This window comes from Rousettus aegyptiacus, unplaced genomic scaffold (assembly GCF_014176215.1).
Source record: "Rousettus aegyptiacus isolate mRouAeg1 unplaced genomic scaffold, mRouAeg1.p scaffold_m13_p_7, whole genome shotgun sequence".
In the NCBI taxonomy this organism is placed as follows: domain Eukaryota; kingdom Metazoa; phylum Chordata; class Mammalia; order Chiroptera; family Pteropodidae; genus Rousettus; species Rousettus aegyptiacus.
This window is the reverse complement of record NW_023416310.1, coordinates 101,702,233-101,728,542: the sequence shown is the minus strand read 5'-3', so window position 1 is coordinate 101,728,542 and position 26,310 is coordinate 101,702,233. Positions and strand designations below refer to the sequence as shown.

Genomic DNA, 26,310 nt, shown 5'->3' with positions numbered 1-26,310 from the left:
TTTCAGTTTTCTTACTGGTGAGATATGAACTCAAGGCATTTTGCACGATATTCTGACATGCTGCATACAACAGGCAGGTACTTAATATGTAAATGCGGATGGAAATATTCCCTCATACTCAGAGGGCCCTTTGTACATTTTGAAATGCCAATACTGTACCCGGCATCTGCATGTACCCCAAATCCATTATGTGTAAAAATCTCTGCATAAATTCAACAAAGTCATTCTGAAATAGCTGCATGTCCTTATAAACCTGATGCAGACAGTATGACAAATATTTGAGGCCCACAGGTTTAGTGATCAGTTACACAAAACGCTAGAAGTAAACCTGATACCTGTTTGAAATTGTCACTTCCAAACATCCATAAACAGGAATTCTGCCTAAAAATGTATATATCATTGAATAGAAAAAAATACTATGCTAAAACTGGATAATGTATATCGTTTACTATCATATTTTGTAAATGTTTGAAATTTCTTCAATCAAGTTATTTTTTTAAATATATGGCAGCATTCTAAAACCACCCCCAGTGACCTATGCTTTTATATGATCCCCTGCCCTTGAGTGTGAGAGGGACCTGTGAATATTATGTGATATGGCGCCGTTGATTTTACGGTACAGTGTGCATGACCTAATCAGGTGAGTTCTGGAAAAGGTTGGGCAGTTATAAGTTATGGGCATGTAACGTACAGTATGGTGTATATCTGAAAGTTGCTAAGGGAAAAGATCTTAAAAGTTATCACAAGAGAAAAATTGTAACGTGATAAATTTAACTAGATTTATTGTGATTGGCTCAGTGTACACAAATATGAAATCATTATGTTGTACGCATGCGACTAACATGTTCTATGTCAGTAATCTCAATAAAAAGAGTTGGAGCTCTTCCTGGAGATTTGAAGAGTGAGAGGGATTTGACAGTGAGAGTTTTTCTGTTCCAGCTTTGAAGATGGAGGGGACCACACAGCAAGGAATGTAGGCGGCTCCATTTGCTGAGAGGGGCCCCTAGCCAATGGCCAGCAAGGAAATAGGGATCACTGTCCTACAACCAAAAGGAACTAAATTCTGCCGTAACCCCGTGACCCTGGAAGAGGACCTCAAGCTCTGGATGAGAACAGTCTGGCTGACATTGTAATTTCAGCATTATGAGAACCTTAAAAGGGAGCCCAGCCACACTATACTTGGACTTCTGACCTACAGACCAGTGAAATAAATAAATGAGTGTTGTTTTAAGCCACTAAATTTGTAGTAATTTGTTATGAAGCAACAGAAAACTAAAAATATCGCACACAGACACACATACAGAGCAAGGGGCAAAAGAATAAGACCAAAAAAGCCGTTTATTTACACTTTTATTAATAAAGACGACAGAAGGATGAGGTTTCAATATTTTATTCAAGTTTTATTTTAAGTGATGTTAATTACAGCATTTGAAAGGGAGGATCTAATTCCACACAAAATGGAAGATTCTAAAATGTACCCATTAAACTGCTAAAAAATAAACTGAGTGGCGAGAATACAACAGAAGTCTAATTTAGGTTCTGAGTGTTGTCACCATGTGATTACAGTCACAGAGACTCTTCCCAGCTTGCAGCTGGGGCTCTTAGAAGCTATTTCATACTCTGGTGCAAGGGCAAAACACCACGACATGAGAGGGAATTAAGTCCTGAATTATTGGCTTCATCACACCCACCTTCTCCACCCCAAAATGGCACAAAAGAAACAACTACCACACCCTGCAGACTACTTTTGGTGTAAAAGAGGTGATAGACTGGGGTGGAAACAGGTCATGAAGCTCTGTCTAAAAAAGTCCCTTCAGATGAGTTTGTACACACCATCAAACAGTGAGCCTCTCTTAATTAGGGTAGGAAATCAAGGTTCAATTTCAGGGAGTCACAATTTCATTCATTTAAGCAATACAAATTTACAAAGTGCTTACAAATCATCAGCTTCCACTTGCAGCCATTTCTAGATAAAAAAGAAACCTGACATCTCTAGAGGGGCTGCCAAGTTCCCCCCAAGTCTACAGCTGAGAGGACCTTTTTGGAATTGGGTTTCTTCTGTACCTCTGAAAGTGTAACACCTTAAAGCTGAATCATCTTTAACCCAGAGGTCTGACATGATATTTAGCAACACTTGCATCCCAGACATACAACATTAAAAGGTACACTAAATTCTGAAGGTAGCTATGCTGCAAAATAGTTTAAAATTAAACGATTGTACAGTATTCATTTATGCTTGAAATTCCAGTCCTAGACCAAGCTTGTGGCCACCAGCGTTGACATTCTTGCCATCCAGCAGAGCTGACAGCGTCAGTTTGATACCTTCCATGGGGAAAATCAGGAAGAGGAAAGGGGGAGGGGTGGAGGAAAGAAAAGAGAAGAAAGGTTAACACATAGAGGGAGAAGAGAGGTTGATACAAGGAGAGACGCTGGAGCACACTGGCAAAACCACACCAAACTCAGAACCCATTGACACCATCTGACTAATAGGTAGCTTGGAACAAGCTCATGAACAATCGGTATTATTCCACTGCCTACTCAGATCTACTCTATGGACCCTACTTTCCTTTTCCCCCTCATCGTCCGCTGCTACAATTAATCTCTCTACCCTTGACACCATGAGGCTAGCTCCTTCAGCAATAGCTCCTTAAAGTGAAACCCCTATTATGAATCAGACGTCAAGTTCTTACACTCACATCACACACACCAAACACATGTACACACCTAACTGATATTTCCCCTAGAAGAGCCTGGTTCTGACATCATGTAATCTTAGATTTTCAGGGTTCAAAGGCCCAAATTGTCCAAAATAACCCCAAGGTGACATAATGTCCTATGGCTCTTACCTACGAGGGACTAGCCTAACCAACTGTGCGGGGTAAGCCCACAAACCAGTTTTACCTTTGGGATAACCTATGGGCTAATTTTAAGAACCTGTTGGAAATTAGTTTCAAGCATTATGTACACTGGGGGGGAAAAAAAGGATGGAAGAAAATAACCAAAATTATAACATGTGTTAGCCTTGGTCTTTTTCTCTGCTACTATTTCTCCTATTCTCCAAATGTTTTATAATGATTCTGTGCTCCTTTATAAACATTTCATTATAAAATTTATAGACACTCATTCACAATGTACTGTACTACATGGGCATTTTAAAAGCAATAACACAAAGCAGGAAAGCAGCACTTTTTTTTAAGACAAAGAACAAATTTCACACACAAAGAACACATACCTGGCTTTAGGGTCTGAGTGTATCCTAAGCCTATAAGGCTGGAGTTGTTCACTTTAGCCTAGTCAAGGAAAAGAGAAGACAACAAAAATGTTTAGTACTTGACGCTTCTGTCTCCAAAATGAATGAGAGCTTTTTAATCAAGCCACTCAACTTCAGAATCAAATTCTCTTATTTCATGACCACTTTGCTTATGGGAGTCATTAAATTCAACATGAAATATATCAAATTTTGGAGCTTGGTCTTGGAAGGGAAACTCAAAGAGTCAATATAATTTTCAATTAAACGGAAGTTATTATTCATATCTGATTCTCACAGGTATCATTTATTTTTTCCCCCCATATTTCATTTATACTGAGCAGATCTGTATTTAAGTTATAATGGGTGATGACACTTTCATTTATGGCCAGAGAGAAAAAAGCCTTTCTTGTACGGAAGATTCCTTGAAGATCTATTTGTTGGGAAAAGGGAAAAACAGAGCAAATGTCAGACGGGGTTTTAAGGCTTCTCCCCGCCCCCCAATGGCAGAATACTGTTAGAATTTTCTTTTCAAGAAAAAGAGAAACAAAAATTATATTGACATGAAGAAAGTTCAAGACTGACAAGACAAAATTTAAGATGTATATTGAAGCAAGAGAATGATCTAGCCAATCACTTAATTTTCAGCACTTAGTGAATGCTGATTACCAGTTAAGTTTAATAAAGCAGTTAAGTGCATAATAGTTTTACCCTCATTCTTCTGCCTGAGTCGCAGGGAAATCTGGGCCTCTCCCTGACCCCCTTTCTGGTGAAATAAGGAGGGGTCAGAAGAGTGAGCTCAAGCCGCGAGAACACCAAGTCCTGGGGAAAGCAGGGCTGCCAAGCTGCATGCTTTCCTGCTCGGATGCTATTTTCAGACCTGACATCTCCCATCAGAAAAAGGAGAGCCGGGGGAAGGAAGGCCTTCTGGCAGTCAGCACTCGTCTAGCTGTTCCTTCTGGCTTGCCCCATCCAAATGACGACGCCCCTTTCCCTTTGTATTGACATGCCTGACATTAAAGGAGCCAAATTCGGTTCCTATTTCAGGAGACTTAAAACGGGCTACCTGTAAATTACGCAAACCAGCCCAGAAACCATCTTGCAACATGAGATTTCCTCACTCCACCTCAAAAGGGATGCAGCCGGCAGTGCCCTGAGACATTAGAGATTGAGCTTAACAGGATTTAATGCAAAAACTGTGCAGCAGCCCAAGGGCCCATGAGCAATGCTACAGAGTCTGCAAGAAAAGATGCCAACTGCCTGATGCCAGGGTCTGTTTTCTTAATATGCAATACAGGAGCTGGGCAAAAGAATAAAAAATGGGGGGGAGCGCAGGGGATGAACACCTAAAACCTTAGGGTTTGAGGGAACCCCCTTTACAGTCTGCAGGATAGAACAGGTTGCCAATCTGGGTCAAATCCAGGCCTCAGCACTTCACCAAATGTCTGCGCTTGGGCAAGTTATTCAATTTCTCTAAGCTTTCAGTTCCTATTTGTGTGATACGAGGAACAGGATGATCTTCTACAAAGAAAAAGAGGCACCTACTTCAAATGGATTGTGTAAAAATTTAATACAGTAATCCACATGGAATGGGCCTGGCACCCAGAATAAGTACTATTATGATTATCATTTTACTCATTTTGAACTCTTTTACTCATTTTGCTAGAAAACCTCTAGCCAAAGCGTGGAACTCCAGCAATCTGGAAGGATTCCGACCGAAGGGTCGGGCGATGCGCAATTCCATTGGTACCTACCGAGAAGCAGGCGTCAGGGTCGATCTGATACTTGGCTGCTATCCCAAAGCGAGTGTTGCTATTCCCTGCTGTCCAGGCGAGATTAACAGCAGTCTCCAACTTCTTGTTCACCTTCTGATAAATGGAGCCACCAAACTCTGTCCCGTCGTTTCTGCAAACAAGCACAGCAGAGATGCCAAGCCACCCAGGAAGGCGGGCTGGAGTGGGACAGGGCTGCCCAAGTCTGACAGAGGGCAGGGATGCTGTAAATGGACTGGACGGATCACAAAGCAGGCACCAAATTACAGGAAGCCTGATCAGATGGGACTGACATCAGAGTCAGAAATGTTCAAAGGAAGAAGGGAAGGCTATTCAACCATCACTGGGAACACCCAAGGCAGTTCGGTCAACTACTCAGGCTGCGCAGAACTTGAAGTTCGCTTCCAAAATATTCTTTAAGATAGATGCAGCAACGAGGGCACTGGGACTGGATTCTGAGCAATTTCTTTCTTCTGCTGCTAATGTTATTACTTGTATGCATGCTTCTCACATAAAAATGGTAAGGGAAGGGAAGCAAATGAGAACACAGCCAGAAAGGGCAAGAAAGGCTGTGCCACACGTTCCTAAGAAAGCAGGCTACAGCCCTTCGCACCACCAGCCACAGCCACTGCTGGGGGGATGGAGACAGAGTTGATCCAGCTCCTTAAAGAAGAAGTAATCGCAAAAGAGCTTACCCTACAATTCAGATCGCCCACCTGTACATACAGTCGGGGCTGTGCAGCAACATCTACAATCCTGGTGAGATTTTTAAAAGAGCTACTTGCTATATTCCAGAACGTTTCTGCCTTTTGAAACAGAATGAAACCCTGCTGGCCAAACTCCTTCCTCCCTTCTGGGCACACCACGCTGACTCCGGCCTCTGGGAATGCACCCACCCCTCCCTGACATTTTCGACATAAAAAACGATGGCAGAGTTCTGCCTTGTCCCTTTGGGTGTCTCAGAGAAGTGGCGTTAGAAACTGTTAACAGGAGCCCACGTGCTTTAGAATCAGGCAAAGAGCTTAGAACTCACTAAACCAAAAACAAACTGCTGCTGCTTCACTGCAAACTCCGCTTCTCACCAGTACACTCTCCCTAAAGCAGATACTCATTAAAAACACTCTACATTCTTAAGTTCTCCCCTGAAATACAGCCAAACATTGTACTTCGAGGAAGGCATCGCCTAACTCACCAGGAATCCTGACTTCTCCGAGCATGCTACAAAACAGCAGCTTGTCAAAAGTAATTGACGTTTAAGTTGCTTTGGTATAGTTCAAATAAGGAAATTTTCTTGGGCTTAAATGTGTTTTAAAAAAAACAAACAAACAGATCTTTCAATATATTCTAAAACCAGCAACACAATCTCCCTACCAAGCTCTCAAAACCATAAAGAGGGGGAATTCATTCCAATCCATCTATATGAAGCACAAAAAGCGTCTGTTATACATCCGGGCCTCTGTGAGCGCCAGGGCGACCCAGATTAGTTGGGTCAGCTGTTTCCATACCAGTTCCCAAAATAAACCATGTCCACATCTTAAAACTCCTGAAGCTCGGGATTACATGAGGGAAAACAGAAAACCACCATCGTCCGTCCTAAGTTGGTAACGAGTCTCAACTCCAAACCAAGGAGGCACTTTCCATTCCAGTCAAAACTCTAAATTAAAAAACATTGCTATGCTTGTGATATTTTTCCTATGACTTTTTGTATCTTAACTTTTTTGAGTTTACATAACCTTTTTGCCTCTTTCTTGGAGTGCATTGCTATGAGTTTTATCACATGTGCAGATTCATGTGACGACCACCACAATCAGGATACAGCAGCGGTCCCCAACCTCTCTGGCACTGGGGACCAGAGAATCTAATGCCTGATGATCTGAGGCGGAGCTGAGGTAGTGATGCTAGTGCTGGGGAGCAGCCGCAAATACATATGAAGCTTCGTTTGCTCGCCTGCTGCTCAGCTCCTGCTGTGGAGCTCAGTTTCTAACAGGCCACAGATCGGTACCAGCCTGCGGCCCAGGGGTGGGGGACCCCTGGGATAAAGAACAGTTCCAGCAACCCCGAACTCCCTCATGCCACCCCTTTATAGTCGTACCCTCCTCACCCCCCACAGGAACCACCAGACTATCCATCTCCACAGCTTTCCTATGATTTTCTAGTTTTAAAAGACTCTAAATTTATTAATTGTATTCATTTATTATATTAATTTTTAAACTTGAAATTTCCTCAAAAAATTTATTAATGGAAATGTGATTTGTTAAGACACCACCATTTACTTGTCTTCAAGTTTAAGAAGTCACTTCTTTAGTGACCTCTAGTGGAAAGAAGGAAATTTGGTAAAGCTATACCCCCGACTTGTGCCACAGGTTAGTTCCCGGAGTCTCTTTGGGATTTTATGGATGAAATCTGTTTCCCTGAGCCTAAATCAGCACTCTACTTCAGCTCTCTAGTTTGATTGCAAGGGGCTCTCTCTAGCCTAACCTATAATTTTCTCTTCCCTTCACTATCCTGTCCAAGAGCTGATAAACTTTTAAATGCTCCACAAGGCAGAGAAAACACTCTGCATTTAACTGAGATAAACATCTCCTAATCCATATCCCATGTCTACATTCCATGAAGCACAGCACGCTGGTCCTCAGGCAATGTACAGAGAAAGAGAGGCAGCTGCACCTTCTTCCCCCACGTTCTTAGCTAAAACGGAAAGGATCGCCACCATCCATAAAGCTGCAGGAAAGGGACACTCCTCTGCACTGACACCCCACCCTCGCTGTCACCGATCAGTCATGCTGTGTGTACCAGTGACAGCACTTGCTGTTCATAGACTAGAACGAACCTAAAGTCACTTCAGGAAATGGGTAGGTGGGAAACAGAGAGATGCTGGCAGGCCTTTTCGCTCATCTGATTCCAACAAACTCACTTTACAGTGATTAAAATGGAGCTTAGAAAACAATCGTGAAACACAATCCCCTCACTGCACAACTCACACACCCACACTCACGTATACTTACACATTAGTGTGAAGCTGGAATTCATCAGTCTTGTAGCCAACCGCAAAGTTGCTCTGGGTCACTCGAGACTTGGCGGTCTCAAAATTCATCTGGTAGCCGGCCAGCCAACCCTCATAACCCAGCACCAGGGCGCCCCGGACCGAAGGCCCGGCGATGTCGAAATCCACGTCGCAGCCCAGGTTGATGTGCTCCCGCTTGTACCCTGTCTTGATTTTAGCATTTTTTTTCCTGAAGGAAGAGAAGTTATATTAAAATCAGATGCTAATTCGCCTTGAGACAACCATGCCAAGAAATGCAAACTTTTGTTTTAAAATCTCAGCTTAAAGAGGGGAGGGAGGGGGGCAGCGTCAGGGTCCCGGCTGTCCCCTGAGCAGCAGCGGTGCCACAATGGACAGAATGCAGCCTCTGTCCAACCGAAGCCGGTCTGCAGAAATGCCACAACGACGAAGTGAGGACACAAGCTTGAAAAATAACCACTAAGTTACTTTCTTTTATTATCCTCTCCCTGCGTTTAATGTAGTGGCTTGCACAGGCACTTATTAGGTAGAGTGCCACCAAGTAATTATAGCTGTCATCTAAACAGCAGCTCTTAAGAACATGGTTGTCTTCTTACTTTGTGGCTCATTTAAGTAAATAAAGAATAAATTCTATATCCTAGCTAAGTAAATACAACAGTTAGACAGCTTTTAATTTAGTATTCATGGGATCTCAATGAGTATATATTTCAGAGAATTGGGTTCTGATATGAAACCTGGAGCCCCGCAGTCATGGGGGCCAGGAAGACCCCAGGTTTCATCTGCTGATGCCAGATTTGTATAAGCAGCTATCAAAGCCATCGAAGACTCCGTGCAGATCAGTGTCTCCCTTGCCTATTATTCAAGACCCAGCATTCCTCGGGAAGGGTAGGTGAGTCACGTCACCTGCAAATATATTATCACCACGCCTTTTACCAAAAGTTGACACCGGAAACAAGATCACATCTACCAAATAAAATTTAATTACTTTCACCTGATTGTTCCTGTCATTCAGCTACAAAACAGACATCTCCACAGACAGCAAGCTCCACTCTGAAGCAGAGATGACGGGAGAAACCAGATCTGCTTAGAGCCCCTGCAACCGCACAGCCCCATCCGCCCTGGCTCCATCCACACTGAGACTAAAGCTCCATCCGCAGCACCCAGACTGTGGGCCCTCAATACCATACCCACCCCCAAAAAGGAGCCGGTGCTCCTCAGAGAAATAGCAGATTCCAGGTCAGGGCAAGAAATGTGCAAGGTGAGCCTGAAGCAGCTATCAAAGCCATCGAAGACTCCGTGCTGAGGTTGGGGCAACGGGACTTGACAGCTAACCTGAAGAGGCTCCCAGGGGCTCCAGATATGAGGCAATGTGAACATCATTAGGAATAATATCACATGTTTAAATCTATGAATCCTTAACAAAACACACACAAATCAGCCATCTTTAGAGACTAGAGAACCAATTTGTAATTTTGAAAACAGTAAATAAAAAAGGAATCAAACATTTATTCCACCTTTCCCATACTAACTATATCTATACCCAACTATAACCAAACAGTTGATGAGACGTTTCCCTTTATTGAAATACTCCAGCTAATAATGAAGAAGGATCATGCGTGGCACTAGCATACATGGAGAAAACCAGACCTCCTCTGTGCATCCCGGTGCAAGCGAACAGCATCACTCTCATGTTAGCACACTCCCTACTTTAAACAGAATCTAAATGGGATGAAGCCTCTAGACTTACTGATTCACAGGAAATACAGGGGGACAGGGTTAGACGACACCACGGAGATGCAAACAGCAAATGTTAGATGTGATTCCACAGAACAAATGATCTAGTTTCAACGAACAAATCGAAAGGGAGAAAAAACACAGGAAGGAGAATCTAAAAAGTAAGAGATGTAGGAGCCATTAGAACCAATTTTTGCAACTTTGCATGAACAATTTTTGATTCTGTAAAATCATGAAATCATATAAATCTGAATAGTCTAGAGGTTTCAAAATGTTAAGGAATTATAATTTTTTTGCAGTGTATGATATTGTAGTTATATTTTTTTAAAAAAGGAATCTTATTTAAAAATACATATTAAAATATTTACAAATGGAATTATGTGATATCGGTTACTTCCAAATAATCTGAGGGTGGGAGGGATTAATTATAGATATATAAACAAAACATGATTGGCCCTGGGTTGATAACTATTAAAGCTGGGTGATGGGAACATAAATGAAGGTTTTTAATATACTTTTCTGCATTCTTTTGTATGTTTGAAATTTTCCATAATAAAATTTTTATTAAGGTTAAAAACCGAAGTCCTCAATGAGGCAAGAATTTCAGCGTCAGAGTAGAAAATAAAGCCAACACCCTTCCCAAGTGACAATGAAACTTGCAATTTTCATTCAAGTTGCTTCTGTGAATTTTCACAAGCTTTGAAAGAAAGGCATAACAACTTATTTCTCAGTAAGAAAAACTCAAATATATTACCGTTTGCCTATTCTTTGGGGGAAGAAGTCTGGTCTTTGGCCAAGTATCCAACTGGCACCAAGGTGGGTGAGGTGATTGATCAAAAGACAAGTGCTCGGAGGCTGACGTTTAGAAAGAGAGGGAGACCAAGAAATGTAAAAACTGGCGTCTTGTAACTATTAGGTAAAAAGCTGCTTCCTTCTTTCTTTCCTTTTCTCTCTTTCTCTCTCTCTCTCTCTTCCCTTCTCCCTCCCTCCCTCCCTTCCTTCCTTCCTTTCTTTCCTTCTGTCTATCTGTCTTTCTGTCTGCCTTTCTTTGTCTTGTACAGGTAATTTGTACAATCTCTTGCTTAGCCGTCCTACGATGATTTAAAAATTTACAATGCTGTATGTGTTCTTTCTTTGATAATCTTCATTGATGGTACGGCATTTAATGAATATTAAATAGTGCATATTCTGTTAAAAAAAAAAAAAAAGAAGAAGTTGCTGCTGACCACAGAGTGTCATGCCTGTGGCAGGGCCTCTGACCATGGTGTACACCAGCCTCACTGGACAGTTTGCACAGTGTCTCACTGAGTTCTGGCCAGGGACACAGAGTCCCCAGAGAATGGGCATTGCTGGGGCAATGGCTCAGGTTTCTGATCTAATATAGTGTTCCACACCTTTGGAGCTACTGCTCTTTCAGATTTCACTGGGATTTATTTTAAGCTATTGAAATGGTGGTGCTAATTTAACAAGTAGCTGAGAGAGGCATGACTCTGATTTGCGGTTAACAAGCTGGCTCTCTCTGTGGTAGGTACTCAGGACAAGTGCTGGTCCCAGATGAGGTCTGCAGCCATGTTTAGATGTGGTCTGTGCTCGGCCCCTCATGGAGTCCGTATCCCTTCCCAGGCTATACCACTCAGTTGCCTTGAAAAACCAGCTTTCATTCCAAGTTTCCATCGAGTCATCAAAACTTTCTTCAAATACCCAGTAACAATGTGTATACTTTATGCCCCGAATCTTGGTTTCAAAACACTATTCTTCAATACAGGAACCAAGGCTCCTTGGAAAAATGGCTGATAGCAGGACTAAGGAAAAGCAAGTAGAAGATGAGCCTGGTACACCTTCTGAAAATGATGGGGGCTTGTCAAAAACACACAGGATGTTCCCAGACAAGAAAAACCCAAAGGAGTTCAACACCATCAAGCCAATACTACAAGAAATGTTAGAGACTTCTTAAGAAGGAAAAGAAAAAGATCAAAAGTATGAATAATAAAATAGCAATAACTACACACATATCAATTACTTTTAAATCTAAATGGATTAAATGTTCCAATCAAAAGACATAGGGAGGCTGAATGGATAAGAAAACAAGACCCATACAAGAGACCTACTAGGACCCACTTCAGATCAAAAGACATGCAGACTGAAAGGGGTAGAAAAAGATATTTCATGGAAATGGAAATGGGGGGGGGAAAGCTGGGGTAGCAATACCTATACAAGACAAAATAGATTTTAAAACAAAAGCTATAGCAAGAGACAAAGACAGATGCTGTAATCCCACTTCTGGGTATTCGCCCGAAGAAACCCAAAACACTAACTCAAAAAGACATTTGCACCCCTATGTTCATTGTAGCATTATTTACAATAATCAACATATGGAGGCAACCTAAATGTCCATTGGTAGACAATTGGATAAGGAAGATGTGATATACATATACACATACACACACACAAAGGACTATTACTCAGCCATAAAAAAAAAAAAAAAAAGAGTGAAATCTTCCTATTTGCAACAAGATGGATGGACCTAGAGGGTATTATGGTAAGTAAAATAGGTCAGTCGGAGATAAACAAATACCATATGATTTCACTTATGTGTGGAATCTTTTTAAAAATGATCAAACAAAACAAAAAAAGACTCATAGATACAGAGAACATTTGATGGTTGTCAGATGGGAGGGGGTTTTGGAGGGATGGCTGAAAAACAAGAAGGGGAGTAAGATGTGCAAATTGCCAGTTACAAAAAAAAATAGTCACGGGGACATAAAGAACAGCATAGGGAATATAGTTAATAATACTGTGATAACTATATATGGTATTAGATGGGTCCTAGACTTATCAGAGTGATTGCTTTGTAAGTTATATAAGCATCTTATCACTACGCTGTACACCTGAAATACAACATTGTATGTCAAGTGTAATTGAAAATAAAAAATTATTAAACACACACACACATAGCTTGAAGGAAGTCCCAATGGCCAGATCTGGGATAATATGAGTAACAAAATAAGTTATAGTAAAGGATTATAACCCATATAATAAATGTGCATGAATCCATACTGATAAATAAATAATTGATTAAATAAATACATGGAAGGAAAAAACAAGCTCTTACAATCTCGGTTAATAAAGGTAGAAGGAATGATGGGAACAGAACATCACCATTTGCCACACATGATTGTTGTAGGCAAACATCACCAAGGGATGCTCATATCTGTGAGCCAAAAAATTAATAGAGTTTTTACATAGTCTCAAAGTATCTCCCCACAAGATACTTATTGTTTACAAAGAAAAAGACAGTAGCTTTATAGAGAAACCTGGCAAACACCACTTTAATCAAGTGATGAAAATGATTACTACAACTGAGACATACTGACATATACCTCCTAATATCGCCCACCAATGACCACAACACGACATCACTCCTATGGTTGTCAAACTGTAAAACCTGAGTTTAACACAAATCCAAATTGAAGAATTCTACATTAAAAAAAAAAAAAAGGCAAAAAAAATCTACATAATTACTGGCCAGTCCTCTTTAAAAGTGTCAAGGTCACAAAAGATGAAGAAAGAATATGTTCCAGATGAGAGGACACACAGGAGACTTTACAACTAGATGTGACATAGTATCCCGACTAGACCACAGACCAGAAATAAGACACTGGTAGGACAGGAGATCAGTTAACAGAATAATAGCAACACAATTTCCTGTTTCTGATCATTACATTGTGGCAATGTAGGCTCAGTGAAGGATAAAAGGGACTCTACATACTATTTGTGCAACATTTTTATATATGTTAAGTATAAAATATTCCAAAATAATAAAAAGTTAAATTTTAAAAAAAAAAACCTTTCCTCTTATGTATATTACTACAGGACATGGAGACTTTTCTGCAACCTCCCAAAGTTAGTAGGAAATCCCTTACAAATTGCAAAATGTGCCATCTAGGGCAGGAAACAAAGTCCTAAGTAGCAAATTCAGTCATGTGGGTAGACACACCCTCCAGACCCTTGTCCTATCAGAGGCTCTCTCTGGATAACTTCTTCCATCAAGGCAGGGTGCCTGGAGGGAAGTGGACAAGCAGGAAGGAAGGCAATGCGGCCACAACAAAACTACAGCAGAGATGAGAATAGGAGTAAATTCCGCACGGTCTTCAGATCATGCATTACAAGGTTATAAAAAGATTACAGCCTCCAGAGGCAGGACCCCTGTCTGCCCAGTCCCTTGTGTCACCCTGCATCCAGTACAGGGCCTGAACTCAGGAGATCCTTCCTCTAATAAACATTTGTCAGAAGGGAAAAAAAGAAAGGAGAAGGAGAGAGGAAAATAATACAGAATGGCTACATGCCCTTGCCAATCACTGACATGCAGGAGGAGACTGACTGCTATGAGCAGAAAAAAGAAAGGATATTCTTGAAAAAGAATGATTCCTTCTAGCCACTCTGAAAAGCACCCAGAGGCAGACCAACACCCCATCTTGCTTCCTGGTGTGCCCAGTAACCATCAGCCTAATTTGTTTGGCTGGAGAGCCTGAGGCAAAAAGTATAGCCTCAGGAGCCACCGTGCAGTTAGGGATGTTTACAGTGTCTCTAGGTATAAAGCTGGGGGAAGGGCCCTCCGAGCCTGAAAAATGAGGCTTGCACCAGTGACTGGTTAGCCCCTGCTCCCAAATGTCACCTGCTGCCCTACAGTGTTGGTCACTTCCATTAGCAGCAGCCTTACTCACATAGAATGGAGCGTAACTGGACCAGAAGTCCTGCAGCCTCCACAGCAGAGGCCAGGAGAACAATAACAGTGCAGAATCTTACTAGACAACACTGATAAATGTCCTTGCAGAAAAAACATGAGGTTCTTACCCAGTGTTTGGTGAGAAGGATGAGTCGAAGGTCAGCTTCAGTCCACGGGCAAGCTGAACATAAAAGAAATTCGCCAGTGGATTTAGTCATACACAAGGCAGGCCAGCAGATGTCAATTAATGAAACTGTCTTTTCCCAGGCGACCATTACCTGATCTTCCACAGTAATCTCCGTGCCGAGTGTGTTGTCAGTGTTCCATTTCTCCGTAAACGTCAGACCATATTCAGTCCATCTGTACTTGGTTTCCAAACTGCCTGTCACTTTGGTGGTCTCAGTGTTGGCAGAACCTGAGCTTGTAAATTCCTTTAAAGGAGAGAGAGAGTCACAGCCTGCGCACCAACTCTTCACTTTGCGTCATTCCACCCCTAAACAGACTATACTTTCCTTTATGCAAGAGGTGATATCCTGAATGTGTGGGGCAAAAGCTAATTCTATAATTCAATTAGATATTTAAAGTACAGAGAGGGCTAAAGGAGCTTCCTAATTAAAGGAATCTCATGAGAATTCTTATCAGCTTCCTTCCTCGCCTGTAACTCGTTAGTTCAACAGAAGGCACGCCTTCCGTCTCGCCTCCTGCCTGGCAGAGAAAGAGCACTGGGCTAAAGCTGACACTGCTGTAGTACGAGCCCGAAACGTCTTCCTTCCAACACTTATCACATGCACAGTCTAAGAGCGACTATGAAGATTTTAAACAAATAATAATTATGCAGCAGAGAACACAGGTCAATTTTGAAATAAGGAACACGAAGAAAAATAAACTCATGCCTGCCTGATATAGCTGGAGTGTTAACAGCTACTGAATTGGGGCCCTAAGGGCAGAGTTCCCCTGGACCACCCATCCCACAGAGAAAGCAATAAAGTGACAACCATAAACTGCCACAATCAAAGTCTCTTCCTTTGACTCTGCCACCCAGGACACGATGGTTATTTATTGATCTACAATAAATACCTATGCTCCATGAGGGTCAGGGAACTTACCAGTCCATTCTCAGATTTTGTTTTCAAATCAAGTTTTATTAAGCCGAATCCTGAAGAAAGAAAATTATAACTGTTAAGAGGTTAAAAAAGTAATTCAAGAGCAGCTACTCTGCCTCCCTTACACTATTGCAAAGCGCCATGAGTGCAGACGGCGCCCGTGGCCACCGCTGCCTGCCTGTGTGCCGAGCTCAGTTGCCATGGCAGATTCACGGGCAGAACCAGCATAGGCCCCACGTGGCCCCCACCTGCACTGCCGGTGGCATCTGAAGAAAAGGTTCATGATGGCGTGGGCACATGTCTAAGGATGGGCTAAATTTAGAAATCGCACTCCCCTGCAGCGAGATGCACACAGCCGCTCCATGCCTGGGAGAGGGAACAACGTTCCCTTGTCTGCAGCACCTCCGGAGCCTGCCCTCCTGGGTGTACAACCCAGACTGCTCTCCTAGCCGTGGAAAGCGTATCTTTTCTCCCTGACGTGAAAGTTCTGAGAGCTGACTGACCCGGGTCTCTCAAACTGTGATGAGCAAAATCCCAAACGTGACGATCCAGTCTGTGAGCTGACAGGCCACTCCATGCAACACTCACCATAGCCCTTGGTGAAGACGTCCCTGGCAGATTTGCCAAGATCAACATATGTGGGAGGCACAGCCATCTTCTGCTACAATAAAAGAACCACCAGAATAAATACATTGGTAATTACAGAAATTAGTTTTCCATAAATAAAAATGATCAGGTATAATTAACAACCAATAAAAATCATCAACACTGAGTTCTGGGTACCTTATTCTCCCAGGTGAGGACAGGGAAGCCTGTGCTGTCTCCTGCTTCTTTTTGTGGCCAGAAACTTGAGACCCCCAGTAAGTTTTGTTGATAACGGATCAGCCTGACTTTAGACCTCTTCTCCTCAGCATCCCCAGGACCAGCATATAGCAGAAGTCAGTAAATATTTGCTGAATGAATGAATGGTCAGAGGCACATTCCCATGAGCCAGCTACTTTACTGAATTGCAGGGCTCTTGCCAATAAAACATATCTTCTTACAAGAACGCTGACGGCGAGGACATTAAAGGCACGAATAGAAATCAGAGCTTTTCAATAGCAACGTATTTTCCATATGGTTCTGATTTCATTCACTCAAATATTTATGGAGTACCTACTATGTGTCAAAATGGACCCAACTTTTCACACAACTTTTGCATTTTAGGAAACCCCACTTTGAGTATCATATTCCTCACAGGGAATACCGTAAAACTTAACTAATTAGGCAAGTCTTCACATGAAAGGCAATGCAAGCACATTTACCCACCCTCCAAAAAAATTTTAATTCCAACAAACATTTATTGAGCTCCAATGTGACTATTTTAAAACCAACTATCAAAGTACTGCTTGGGATTGTTGCATTCCAGTAAGTCAGTCAACAAGCATTTGCTAAGCACCTCAGGATTCAAGGAAGGTGAGTAATTCAAACAGCCTTGCCTCAAAGACCACACCGTGTCCCTGAGAGGCTTTGCTTGAGCACATTATGGACACAGAATTAAAATCCTAATTCTGGATGGTGCACGCTCTGTGCTCCATCAAGGAGGAGAGGGCCAGGAGACAGCACCAGCTTCTGCATCTTCTCCATTTCCAAAGCCATTAGCCTCTATTAGCCAGAAATTCAGCTAACCCAGGAGGGTTCCATTAGGGTCTAAAATACAGCATACCTAAACTACCACACTGAACCTGCACACACTCCATCTTCAGTCCCATGTATGTGCACCCACATAAACAGCTGTAGGCTCCTGGTAAGGGGGAACCCACTGAAAAGTGGTCCAAGGGGGTCCCCAGGGAACAATGCCACAACTGGAGGTCCAATTCCTTAACTTCAAAAACATTGCAGGGGGCCCACAGAACCAATGAGCACATTGTAAAAGAAACAACTATAAACTTGCATAATTCTACATTGTAAAAATTGTGGTCCAGGTTCCACTTTACTTTTTTTCAGAGGTTTTGCTAATTCTGCCCCAACTCACTTTTGTGTCAGAGCAGAGCACAGCCCAGTGAGCTATTTACGCTATCCTATTTTTGTTGGTGTTATTTCTTACACATGACCAGGCTGGAACCATGGGCAGCTCAGCCCACATTAGGGTCAGGGCACAAAGAACACTTGGGGAAGATCCATTTTACACTGCCCCCACTGGTTCTTTCTGGGCACTCCCCTTCCACTCCAAACAAACCCCACAGGCACCCCCACCCCAGGGACAGACCAGGAAACCATCCTCCACATCCTCCAGAAACACCCCCTGCCTAAGGCATATGCCCCAGCCTGGCCCCCTCTCAAGAGAAGCAAGGAAACAACCCTGGAGAGAGAGTGAGGGAATGCAGCCCCAGGCAAACGTGCAGAACAGTTCAGCAAAGGGCCCAGAATATTCTCCACCCCACCAGCACTAGCAAGTATCAGTGGACCAGGTGACACTCTTCAGCACTGGCCCCTCCTCAGCTGGGCCACAGACCCAGCCCCAGGGCAAAGGCGACAGCAGTCCAGTGGCATTATCTCTGGGTCAGCTATGACCTTCCTGAGGAGCTTTCACATCTGGACACATCCGTCCCTCAGGGAAAAGACAGAACACTCATCATTTAATGTTCCCCGAATGCCTGCTCTCACCACTAATCCCCAAAACCAGACAGGCAAAGCCACCTGTCAAAAAATATTCTATGCACAGCAAACATCGCCCTAAGTACATGGCCACTAAGGATGATACTCCAAAGACAGCAGAGGAAGCTCAGCAGTAGGCCAAGTGGAGCCAAACCAACTCCTGGACCTGAGGTAGCACCCACCAAGGGGGGCAGCAGAATGAAACCCCTTCACTAAGGCCCCCGACCGCAGCGGCTGAAGCTTCCCCTTCTGCATTTGGCAGTGTCCCCCAGCCCCCGCCCCAGTCTCCTGCTGCATTTATCTGGAAGAACTGAGGCAAGGTCTGCGGCCGCTCTACCTCTCTGAGAAGCTCAGCTTTCTCACAGCTGCAAACAACACGCAGAAAAATGCCCATTTTACACAGTTCGCAGCACCCACGTCAAAACGATTTTATTGTAGAAATAATGATTCACGTTTTTCAGGCTGGTACTGGAGGGAAGAGTTCAGCATTCTGCTCTCTCATTTGATCCTCTGCCTGCACTAACCTGGAGGCTGAGTCTTGGCCCTGGCCCCTGCCTCTCCTCAGATCAGCTCACCTTCCACCTTCCACCTCTACAGCATCCACCACATGTGCCTTCAGAGGCCCAGCCTCCAGAGGCTGAGCACGTCAGGGCACTCTGACATGGGCAGAGCAGTCAGCCCTGGACGGATGGAAATCAGAAGGCTGCCTGGGAAAGGCTGGACCCTAGGTCTCTGCCTGGGTGACGGTTTCAAGGCAGAGCCCTAGGAGCATGGTTCCCAGGATAAGTGGAAAGTGAGGGACAGGCAGGGCTGGCTGAGCACACCTGCCTGCGGTCACCGATGACTTTCAGAAGGACCAATAAATCACACCAGGAGATAAGAGCCCCTGGTTTCCTTCCCCTGCCTGCCAGCCTACCTACCAACCATTCCCTGGCTGACCTTGAACAGATTATGCAAGTGCCACACAGCTCAGGAAAGAAAATCCAGTCTATACTGGAAGCTCAGAGGGGAGATAGTGTATCACCCAGCATAGTTTGGGTAACACTTACATAACCTCAGTCTTGGGGAGAATGTACCCGCTTTGAGTCATCAACTGCACGGAAGTGACAGCTGCTCTGCTCCCAGCACCCCCACTACCCCCACAAGTACACACCTACCCCCAAATCACACCCTTGAACTCAAAGCATCCCAGAGCCTGTCATACATAAATTTATCCAAAACATGGAAAAAGCTAGCTGTACAAAGATGCCAAGGCCTGGCACAAGTAAGTATTCAATATAAATGTTTGTTTAATGACTAAATGCACAGTGAGTATCAAAGTGTTTTTATAGTAGAAAAACAGAAACTAAGTATCTGACAATAGGAACTAAGCAGATAACAATGTAAGCAGGAAGCAGGAGCTCCCCTGCAAGGCAACTGCAGCGCCATGGGCAAGGGGTGGGGGGGCCACCCTCGACGGCACCCCCACCCCTGGCCTAAGGAGAACTGAACTCAGGCTGAGGAGACAAAGTGCCTCCGGAAATGAGCACCTCCAGTTCTCAACTCAGAACCGAGTGTGGACTTTCTTTGAAGGGCCTTGGGGAGCCACTTTAGAGTGACTGACATGCCTGTTTAGGAAACTCGCTCAACAGATTGGCAAAAATGTCAATGACAATATCTACTTTTGTTGTGGAACATGGTCACTCCCATTCAGGCCGAACTGGGATATTAGGTACAGTAGGGCCCTTTTGGAGCCAATTGCTAGCAGTGCCTAAGTGGGCAAGCATTAACCCTAGGGGCAATTCTACTGCTGGAGACCCACCCACCATAGTCCCCAAGGCACCCAAAGATGGGTACAGAGGGATGCTCACTGCAGGATTATTTGTAACACAAAACCCAGAAGCATCCTAATGTCCATCAATGGGAAAATGACTGAATAAAAATTAAGGTACTTGAAAACTAAGGAGTACCATGTGGTGAGCGAGAAGAATGAGGTGGATTTATAGGCAGCGGCATAGAAAGCTATCTATGATATGGTTAAATGAAAAAAGCAAGTCACAGAAAATATGTTATTCCATAGAACTAGAGGAAACCCTCTTTACATACACACCTTTACATGTTCACGCATTTGTGAATGAACGGAAAAGGCTGTGGAAGGATATGAGCCAATCTGTAAAGGTGGCTGCAACAGAGCTGCTTCTGGAAAGGGTGGGGGTTGGGGAGGCAGTGAAGTGAACACGAGATTTTCATTTTTCAGTCTACTTCATTATCTAAGTTGTTTGTGTACATTGATTTTTTTTTAAAGGACAAAAAATTATAAAATGCAACCAATGTGTCTAAAATTGAGCCGGGTTGTCTTTGCAATGCCACAAAAAGCCACATTATAAAAGGCTGCTGCAGCAGGAATGCCAGGAGGAAAAGCCTTCTAGAAGGTGTCTATACTGGTTTGAAGCACACGGAGATGGCAGTGTTAGCAGGAAAGACGTGCAGGAAGCACATTCTACTCTCAGGTGACAGCCCTGGCTCTGGCCACCCAGCCCAGAAGGCAGGAGGAGGCAGAGCCCCTGACTTTAGGGTGCATGAAAATCGCCTGAGGCACTTGTTCAAAAGCCCCGCCTCCCTCCCTCTCAGCCTTTCACTGCCTAACAGGCAGGGCAGCCCTCACATGAGAAGTGGGCTCCCTCCCTGCACCAAGCACTCCCCAGAGCCCCCGCGTTGCAGTGTGCTCTTTTCTCTGCAGAAGCTCCCTCAGAAGGATCCAGGCAGGGGAGCCTTGGTGCCCTCGGAGAGCCAACACCCACTGCCATGATCTACGCGGGGAGCCCAGTGGCCATGGGTTCCCAAATCTTAGGGACACCAGGGAGGAAGCCTTCTGAACACAGGTCACACCCAATGGGTTGAGAGACAACATCTTCAAGGGCAAGGGTATCACAGGGCTAGGACCTACACACCGGAGCCGCTCGGCCACAGCACTTCCCGGCCCACCCGGGTGCCCAGGCAGCAGGACACAGTGATGACAGAGGTTCTAGCCAGCGCCAGCCCTTCTCAGCTGCATCGCTTTGGACAAGACACTTATAAATTATACTCCCAGGGTCTCATTTTGCTCCTCTATAAAATGGGGCTAACAACAGTGCCTTTCTACCGGAGTTGCTGCAAGGATTAAGTGAGTCAATAGGCAGAGCAGGTAGAAACGTCCCACACACTGCAAGCATGCACTAAGTGGCTGTAGTAAACTAAATAAATCCATTATTCTGGATAGTCTTCGTGTGTTGCTCCAGATTCACTTTCCTCCTCCATCCTTCCCTATGCCCCAAGACCTGATAATTACAGGGCTATTATCAACGGGCAATGGCTGGCTTCAGCCAACAGCAGAAGGCGCCAGCAAAAGATGGGAATGAGGGTGGGGCGCTCAACCCCAGGTTCCCTCCCTGTTGGATCTCACATAGGCGGTGACTACTTTCTTCCAACCAAGTCCAAGGCCCCTGTCAAGGGGCCTCCTCCCAGTTTCAAAGGACCCTACCGACACTTTTGCAAATGATCCCTTCATTATGCTTCCTTTGATCACCTCATGTGAGCTTGCAAACGATCCCTTCATTGTGCTTCCTTTAATCACCTCATGTGAGCGTGCAGTTTCTGCAAGGACCCCGATCAAATGGCAATCATCACAGCACCACCATTATCACCATCACCATCTTGGATTCCCCTTGAGAAGGGAGAACTGAAGAACACCTTTGGCTCTGCTGTTTCTCTAACATCATTCTAGGTGGTTTGTCAGGGCAGAACTGGGCCAGCCTATAAGAAAGGGGACCATCAGACCAGCAGAGATTAAAGCAAAAGCACCTCCTTCTAACTCTGGGGACCAGAAAAAGCAATGTCCCCAGCAAGAGGCCAGCCCAGCTCTGAAAGCTAATCTGTGGGGCCAACACCATCAGGAACTTCCCCACATACCCCCAGCCCACACCTTCTCACCAGGAAGGGGCAGCCCAGGATAAGAGCCCCTGGTTGGGTCTCCATGATGCTGGCAAAGCCAACGCCCCCTGCTCTGGGTTCCCAGGACACCTGTTCTTCCCTCCCCCTTCCACGACAGTCACACACGGAGCAGCCCGGCTTTCCAGGCGTTGCTTCTATTTTAAAACTGCCTGAGAGCTGGCCCACCACCAGCACAGGCTTCCACAAGCCTCATAGAATGTAGCTTACTTAAGGGCAACCTGCCCGCCCACCTATCAAGGAGAGAAGGCCTGGGCCAGCAGGCAGCATACCAAGGTCTGGGTCCCAGACGCACCCAAGACTCCTACCTGATCTCAGGCACCTGGATCCTCGCTGCCCAGCTTGACCCACAGAGGTTAACACAGACAGTGATTGGGCAAGCAGAGCTGGGAGTCGAGCATCCCTGACTCCCAATCCTGCTCTACCACTCTCTAGATATGTGACCGTGGGCAAGTCACAACCTATCTGCACCTCGCTGTTCTTCAGCTCTAGCATAGGGCAACAGTACATGACTCAGCATCATCGTGAAGACTAAATGAGATGAATATAAAGCAATTAGTACAGTGGCTGGTCCCTGGGAAGTATACAATAAACACAGACGGTATTTTGTCACAGGTTTTCATTTTATATATTTCTTATAATTATGGCTGCCATGCAGGTTGCCGAGAGGTCACCTGAACCCCAGGGTCCAGAGTCCTCCCCGACCATAACGAGGTATTGTTTAGTTGAATATTGTCCAGCCAGGTCCTGGAAGAATACCTCACACCTCATCCCAGAAAAACTTCTGATAGACACCCAGTGCTACTGACCTTGCAACAAATAGGGGTGACTCCACTGACCGCTATTCGCTGAACGCCTACACCCAGCCATGCACATGCTCGCTCTGTTCAGTGTGAAAAAACAACACATCCCTACTGAACGGCAAATTCTCCTTTTAAAAAGGCATTCATTCACATCCATTAGCTCCTCGCAGCGGCCCCCTGGAGTGACAGGTGCAGTGTGACAGCGCCAGCACTGGAGCTAGCCAGACCAGGCCCTGAATTCCAGCTCCACTGCTGCTGAGCTGTGTGACCTTGGATAGTTACCTCACCTCTCTGTGCTCAGGCCTCCTGACCTGCGAAATGGAAACAGTACCTTTCCCTCAGGGCTTGTAAGATGGTGAATTCAATGTCACAGAGCATTAAGTCGAGCCCCCCAAAAAGTGCTGAGCAGGCCCTCAATAAACAGTGACAGTGATGATGATGATCACACTTGTATATTGGAGAAACTGAGGGACAGGAGAGTGACTTGATCTGTACTAGACCCTATGGCTCATGCCAGAGCTGTGTGGTGAGCTCGGTCTGCTCTCCAGGACTCCTTCCAGCATAGTTCTGGGTAAAGAACTTCAATGCCCACGCACCCTCAGCCCCCTGAGAGCAAGCTAGGAAACGGAGCACTGTGCCCAGGCCCAGCTGAGGATCCCACTGCTTGCCTTTCTTCAATGACTACCAGAGGAATCTGTGGGGAGCCCGAGGCCACAGACCTCCTGACCACTGAGGGGCTGCCCGCAGGCTTGGCTGGCTCTCAACCACACATATACCTCTCTCAGTCACTTCCACCAAAGAAGTCACACCGTGAGAAATGATAACAAGGGCAGAATGGACTTTGGCATCTCGGAGCATCTTACCGGTAAAAGTGGGGGTGAATGTGTCTTGTTGCCACCAGCCCAAAGGTTGTTGTCCACGTCTGCCTAGTGCCCAGCGGGACCTGAGGCCCACACATGATTCCTCACTATATGGTCCCCCTGAGCCCCTGTGCTATGTCAACAAACAGCCCTACAGAATAGCAGAAATAAAATTAAGTAATCAACTGACAGCAGCCCCTCTCCCCAAGGTCAAGCACTTTAGTTGGGTCAACTCCGACGGAAGCCATTGGCCCACCATTAGGGAGGGAAGAGGCACCAAGTTCAAGGCCTTTAAAAGAATCCTAGTCGCCCTGCAAGCCCAGACACTAGTTCAACAAGTTTCCCACAGGATTTGGAAAGTCACAAAATGAAGATAACGTGTTTAACGCAGTTATTTTAAATTAGGGAACAATTTTGTTTCTCACTGCTCTAGGGCTATATGTACCATGGCAGTTCTTTAAATATGTGTAACTCTGCTGGGCAAGGCTACTTTCTGGAAATGAGTGAGATGTGTATCCCTCAAAAAGGATGTCCAGGATCTAGGCATGCAGTCACTACACATGCCTATTCAGTAATTCCACAAATGCTTAATGAGGACCTACTATAAGCCACATGCCAGAACAGTAAAAAACCATCCTGTCAAATAAGGGTGAGGCAACTCTTACATAAAAAGCTAGAGTACAATTACCCCACGGACCCTTCTCAAGTACCTACTGTGTGCCAGATGGCTCCACCACAGGTACTGAAAACAGAGCTGCATAGGGCTTAAGCCTGACAGTGTAGGAACTCAGTCCAGAGCTGGGGTGGACAGAAAGGCAGGCCCTGGGCTGGCAGTCTACCCTGGCCTTGCCAACAGCATATTAAGCAAAGAAGCTCATTTCCCTATCTTCCCTAGAGAAGGTGGACAAGGGGATAGGGGCCTCAGGTGGGACAGCCCTAGGTCTGTACCCACATTCAACTTCCTGCTCCAGCCTGACCGGGTCTGTAAACTTAAAGGATTTTCATGAACTATCCTAAAAGTTACTTGATGTGTAAAACACAAATGCTTAATAATACCGAATGTTTAAAATAACAGGGACTATGTTTATTTAACCTTTTCCAGAACACTACGTGGAGCAAACGGGGGTCTACAGGGCATGGGCCAGATCCTCCCAAAAATGCCTCAAGGGTAAGTGTCAAGGCTACGGAGGCTTTCTCCCTGCCAGGTACTGTTCTGAAGACTTCACGTTCATCAACTCATTTTATTCTTCCCAAAATCCCAACGAAGAGGTATAATTGCTCCCATCCTATAGATGGGAAAACTGAGGTGTGGTCCTTCGGGCTGTCTGACCTTGAACAAGCCCCTAAGGATGCGGACCTCAAATCCATAGCTCTGAACCAATTTCCAGAATGCACCGCCACATTTGGGTAATGAATGAGGAAAGGAACCAGGAATCCCTGATTAGGCCAAGTGGCCACAACGCTCTACAGAACCTCCTTTTCCTAGACCTAACCTGCCCAGGCAGCCCAGGCCCCAGCTCCGGACACTGCGGCCTAAATCGATTCTCGGCCTCCAGTTCCGCCCAGAAGGCGCTGGCATGCGCGGACAGGGCCGTGCGCCAGCTTCCCCGGGCGTGGACCCGGCAGGCCAGACAGGACGTGAGGGACTGGGGGCGCCCGGCCACGGTCATCACGGTCGTCCCGCGGTGACAGCGTGGCCTGCACAGGTCCGTGGGCCCAGCCCGGCGAGCATGGATGGCGGGCAGCTCCCGGCCGGACCCGCGCTGTCGGCATCGCGGGCCAGAGGGCGCCGCTGGGGAAGGTCACCTAGACCTGCAGCCGGCCGGGCCTCCACGCGGCGGCCTGTGCCCCTCGGCCCGCACGTCCCCGCGGGCTCTGGCCCCAGGCCGCAGGCGACTCCAGATGTCCGGCCTCCCGCTCCAGCACCCCGGCCCATTCGCCGCCCGCCCGCGCGGCCTGCTCTGCCCGCCGCTGACCAGCCAGGCCTGCGCGGGCCGATCCCGCTCCCGGCCTCGCTCTCGCCTGTTCTTTTCCCATCTCCGCCGCCGCAACTCCCCAGAGTCCCGACGCACGGCCCGGGACGCAGGCGGAACCCGGGCCCCTCTCCGCTGCGCCTACCTGAGAGGCGGTGGCGGCGGGCGCAGCGGCGGCTACAGCGGGGGCTGCAGCGCGAGGAACCGGGAGAACCGCGGAGCCGAGGGCGGGGCAGCGCGGACGGCGGCGGCGCGGACCCGCCCCGACACTGCGCGCCCGGCCCGGCGAGCTCCGCCCAGGGCCCGCCCCGGACGCCGCCGGGCAGGGGCCGGGGTCCGGCCCCCGGGCCCCCGGCCCCCGGCCCGCTCCCCAGCAGCGCGCTCACCTTGCTGCGCCCCTCAGTGCCGGCGGCGGACGCGCGTGCCCAGGGGCGTGTGCGGGCTCCCGCGAGTGCCTGCGTGCGCCC

The 26,310-nt window shown here is 46.0% G+C and overlaps 1 protein-coding gene across 3 annotated transcripts; it reads right to left on the bottom strand.

The window, feature by feature from the left end:
• Positions 1–1,374: 1,374 nt before the first annotated feature.
• On the bottom strand, positions 1,375–26,310 carry VDAC1 (voltage dependent anion channel 1). 3 transcript variants are annotated; one of them, XM_016137643.2, is made up of 9 exons: positions 26,230–26,310; positions 16,193–16,265; positions 15,608–15,657; positions 14,780–14,932; positions 14,630–14,682; positions 8,025–8,252; positions 5,002–5,152; positions 3,233–3,290; positions 1,375–2,322 (listed from the first exon to the last, which is right to left on the bottom strand). In XM_016137643.2, the coding sequence occupies exons 2-9, from the start codon at positions 16,257–16,259 to the stop codon at positions 2,231–2,233; spliced, it is 852 nt and encodes a 283-aa protein (XP_015993129.1). In that variant the 5' UTR covers positions 16,260–16,265; positions 26,230–26,310; the 3' UTR covers positions 1,375–2,230. The 3 variants fall into 3 exon arrangements, with proteins under 3 accessions (XP_015993129.1, XP_015993127.1, XP_015993128.1); XM_016137641.2 differs by lacking the exon at positions 26,230–26,310 and adding an exon at positions 25,989–26,114; XM_016137642.2 differs by lacking the exon at positions 26,230–26,310 and adding an exon at positions 16,388–16,520.

Bases quoted from the DNA above. Each gene is read 5' to 3' on its own strand.
- VDAC1 (XM_016137643.2), bottom strand. From the start codon at position 16,259: ATGGCTGTGCCTCCCACATATGTTGATCTTGGCAAATCTGCCAGGGAC. The intron at 14,683-14,779 runs GTAATGGTCGCC...TTTTATGTTCAG, and splicing joins AGATTACTGTGGAAGATCAG to CTTGCCCGTGGACTGAAGCT. The intron at 8,253-14,629 runs GTAAGAACCTCA...CTCTTCCTTCAG, and splicing joins TCCTTCTCACCAAACACTGG to GAAAAAAAATGCTAAAATCA.